This window comes from Myotis myotis, unplaced genomic scaffold, assembly GCF_014108235.1.
Source record: "Myotis myotis isolate mMyoMyo1 unplaced genomic scaffold, mMyoMyo1.p scaffold_m19_p_6, whole genome shotgun sequence".
Lineage (NCBI taxonomy): Eukaryota > Metazoa > Chordata > Mammalia > Chiroptera > Vespertilionidae > Myotis > Myotis myotis.
The window spans coordinates 46,906,488-46,910,782 of record NW_023416368.1 but is presented as its reverse complement, the minus strand read 5'-3'; the positions used below and the strand labels follow the sequence as shown (position 1 = coordinate 46,910,782).

The 4,295-nt window shown below is 42.1% G+C and overlaps 1 protein-coding gene across 1 annotated transcript; it reads left to right on the top strand.

The window, feature by feature from the left end:
* The first annotated feature begins 3,282 nt into the window (after positions 1–3,282).
* Positions 3,283–3,617, top strand: LOC118657661 (enhancer of rudimentary homolog). Its single transcript, XM_036311974.1, has one exon. It carries the CDS (start codon positions 3,303–3,305, stop codon positions 3,615–3,617), a length of 315 nt encoding a protein of 104 aa, XP_036167867.1. The 5' UTR covers positions 3,283–3,302.
* Positions 3,618–4,295: the final 678 nt, after the last annotated feature.

The following is a 4,295-nucleotide window of genomic DNA, read 5'->3' as shown; positions in this document are numbered from 1 at the left end:
GAATGCCTACTTCAAAGGCATCAAGTGGACCATCACGACTCCCTTTAAGAGTAATGCAACTTTTAATGCCTTACATTTTATTTCTTTACATTTGAAGAAAGCCAGATAATTTTATGTCCATCACAATACAGCATGATTTAAAAATTTAAAATCAATACCATATCCTGATAAAGGGTAAAACCAATTAAATATTTTATTTTATTTATATCTTAGGGTAGTTGAAATTTTCAAGTAGTTACTGGAATTCAAACAGGTAGAAGCAAATCAAAAAGAGAAGAACAAGTGAACAAAAACTCATTTTTTTCCTAATTCACAGTATTGTCAGGGCCAGAGAATAGGCTAAATATAAGTTCTTTATTAAGGACATTCTAACTTCATTCCTTTATTTATTCAATAAAATGCATTATTTAAGAGTCAGTAACTGTATTCTGGGCTACTGATGTAAGGATGGGAAATCCTTGCCTTTGTTCTGAAAGGAAACATGATAAACATAATAGCTAATATTCACTGAATATTTAAACTCTTAAGAAACTTACATGTATTAACTCATTGTATCTTCATAGGAACCCTATACTTTATTGATGAGAAAATTTGTCCTATTGCATAGAAAAATCAGAGCCAAGATTCCAAACCATGTAGTTCGAGGATTCAAACTACTTAACTCCCTGAACCCAGGCACATCACAATTGAAATCAGAAAGCCTCCGTTGAAGAAGAGGTGATCTGGGGAATGTTATAGTCTATTTATGGATTATCTGCTGGTATCTAGTCCTATTAAAGGAATGTTTTTGAGGTTTGCCTAACATATTAAGGGAAATATATTAAGCATTTAAAATATATGAATCACTTCCAATTATCCTCAAAGAGATCTTGACTAATTTGAAAGAAAATTTATAAATAACTAGAAGCCTGTTGCGTGAAGATTCACGCAATAGGCCTTCTTTCCCCTGGCTGCTGGCATTGGTTTTCCTCCAGCACCCGGGACCCAGACCTTTGGTCCAGGCGCAGCAGAGAAGCCAAGCCTCTTCAGTCTTCAGTCTTCACTCAGCTGGAGCCTTCAGTCTTCGCTCTGTGTCTGCATATGCAAATTAACCGCCATCTTTGTTGGGTTAATTTGCATAGTTGCTCTGATTGGCTGGTCGGCATTGTGGAGTGACACCAATTTTCATGTTTGTCTTGTATTAGTGTAGACTAGAGGCCTGGTGCACAAAAATTTGTGCACTCAGGGGGGTCCCTCAGCCTGGTCTGTGCCCTCTCACAGTCTGGGACCTCTCAGGGGATGTCCACCTGCTGTCTTAGGCCCGCTCCCCGGGGGATTGGGCCTAAGCTGGTAGTCAGACATCCCTCTCGCAGCCCAGGAGCCCTCGGGGGATGTCCACTTGCCAGCAGGGAGCAGGCCTAAGCTGTAGTCAGACATCCTTAGTGCTGCTGAGGAGGCGGGAGAGGCTCCCACCATCACCACTTTGCTGGCAGCTGTCAGCCTGGCTTTTGGCTGAGCAGAACTCCCCCTGTGGGAGCACACTGACCACCAGGGGGCAGCTCCTGCATTGAGCGTCTGCCTCCTAGTGGTAAGTGTGTGTCATAGTGACCAGTCATTCCCAGTCGTTCTGCTGTTAGGGTCAATTTGCATACTACCCTTTTATTATATAGGATAGAGGCCTGGTGCACAGGTGGGGGCCAGCTGGTTTGCCCTGAAGGGTATCCTGGATCAGGGTGTGGGTCCCGCTGCGATGCCTTGCCAGCCTGGGTGAAGGGCTGATGGCTGTTTACAGGCTGGTCAAGCGCCCCTTGGGGACCCTCACCCCTTGGGGGTTTGGCCAGACTGGGTGAGGGGCTGAGGGCCGTTTTCAGGTTAACCACAGCCCCTTCAGGGTGGGGGGCCCTACTGGGGTGCCTGGCCAGCCTGGGTGAGGGTCTGATGGCTGTTTGCAGGCTGGCCAAGCCCTCCAGTGGGGACCCTCACCCCTTGGGGGTTTGGCCAGCCTGGTTGAGAGGCTGAGGACCATTTTCAGGTTGGCCACAGCCGCAGGCTGGAAGCAGGTATTTGGGATTTATTTATCTTCTATAATTGAAACTTTTTAGCCTTGAGTGGAGCTCAGGGCCAGCAGGACAAGTGGGAAGCTTGGCTTCCTCCATCGCTGGGGCAACCTAAGCCTCCTGTCTGCTCCAGCTCTTAGGCCGCCGCCATCTTAGTTGGGTTAATTTGCATATTTACCCCTGATTGGCTTGTGGGCATAGCAGAGGTACAGTCAATTTGCATGTTTTTCTTTTATTATATTAGATGGGAACTTTTCAGATGTAGAAAAGGCAAGAAAACAAATACTAGGCTTCCTACCTGATAAATGTATTTTAGGAGAATAGGGCTCTCTCTCCCTGGCTATCCCTCACTAACTCTTTTGGAGAAATCATTAGTGGAAGATGAGCATAATTTTCTACAATAGGAACAACAAAAGTATAGCAATACCCCAAAATTCAATCTAGACTGAGAGTCACCTAAGGATTTTTTAAAAAATTCTTATTTAACTCTTACAATAATTTTAGGACATAAGTACTATTCTAACTATTTCACAAATTCGAAAATGAAAGCACAAAAGATTAGTAGCTTTCCCTCATGTGCAGGTACTCAGTGGAAATCCAGTATATGAAAATAAGCAGTTTGCTTACAGAACATTCCTAATAACTTGTCACTAGTAGCTGGCCATATGCCTCCTTTCTTCTTGCTGATTCTTTAATGCTAAGTGTATTCCTTAATCCATTTCCAATAACATGGCCACATTCACCCTAACCTATTGTTAGACAGTTGCCTCCACAAAGGGATAATCCTTCCTAGAGAGACCTATTTAATTCCTCATCCTTTAGCACTATTCAAGAGAAAAAGGACTTGAACTTTCAAAGGAACAAAATGCCATGTGGAAATCTCTCTTCCCCTGAACTCAGTTCACAATCTCCCACCCCTTCCTATATAGCAACCTATTTTAAACTCTATACTCAGATTTTCCATTCTCAGCCTTTTGGAAAATCTCTTTTACAAAAGAAAAAAAAACACATCCACCTTCTTATACGTAGCATACTGCAGCAACACAGATTTGAGTCGGAATCAAAAGGTGCTTGTCCTCTGGGGAGGCTCAGTTCTTTCAGAGTGGGAGTAAGGTTGTGAGTGGAACTCTCGGCTTAAGAGCCGGGACCATGTTCAGGGCTCTCTGTCTAATCATTTTTCTAACACTGATAATGGCAACTTCTTTCTTTAATGATTCCTTTTAATAATCACTGACGAGGGCGGCTGCAGCGAAAGAGTTTGGTGCGATGTCTCACACCATTTTGCTGGTACAGCCTACCAAGAGACCAGAAGGCAGAACTTATGCTGATTATGAATCAGTGAATGAGTGCATGGCAGGCGTTTGTAAAATATATGAAGAACATCTGAAGAGAATGAACCCCAACAGCCCTTCTATCACATATGATATCAGCCAGTTGTTTGATTTTATTGATGATCTGGCAGACCTCATCTGTCTTGTTTACCGAGCTGATACCCAGACATACCGGCCTTATAACAAAGATTGGATTAAAGAGAAGATCTACGTGCTCCTTTGTCGACAGGCCCAACAGGCCGGGAAATAGTTGTGTTGGAAACATTTGGGGGTTGTGTACAGCTGTCTGTAGTGAAGTTTTGTATTATAGTAATCCTGTTTCCATTTTGGTACACTCTAGCCAGGATTGAATGTGTTAGATGATATGTGAGGATCTTGTTCAATCTGAACTCCCATCACCCCCTTTTTTTCTCTTTTTTTACTTAAACATTGTTATGATGACTTAGAAGTTTTTCTTTGTCAGTTAATGTTGATTTCAATTCTTCATATCTGCTTTATAACATTCACTGTACTAACCCTTCTTCAAGATGGGGTGGGGGTAGTGACAGTTTAATTATGTGCTAAGATAAAGTCTTAGTGAAAAACAAATAAATGTTCTTTGGTTATATTTAAAACAATAATCACTGACGAAACAGGCCACCTTACTCAATCAATCATTAATTTTACCACAGTGAATAAAAACTCATTTTTTTCTGATTTAATGAATTTGAATTCTGCAGTGTCACTATTTAATTTTCATTATCAGCTGCAAATGTTGAAAATAAATATCATTGCCTGTTATTTAAACAGTCAGACTGTTGGACTTTTGGGGACAGTGGCTAACAAGCAGATGGTAGATAATACATCATTTTTACTCTTGTGATTCTGCATGGATTAACTTTTCAAACTCTGACCTCAGCCTCCTCTGTTTCCCTGGCCAGGCTGGACA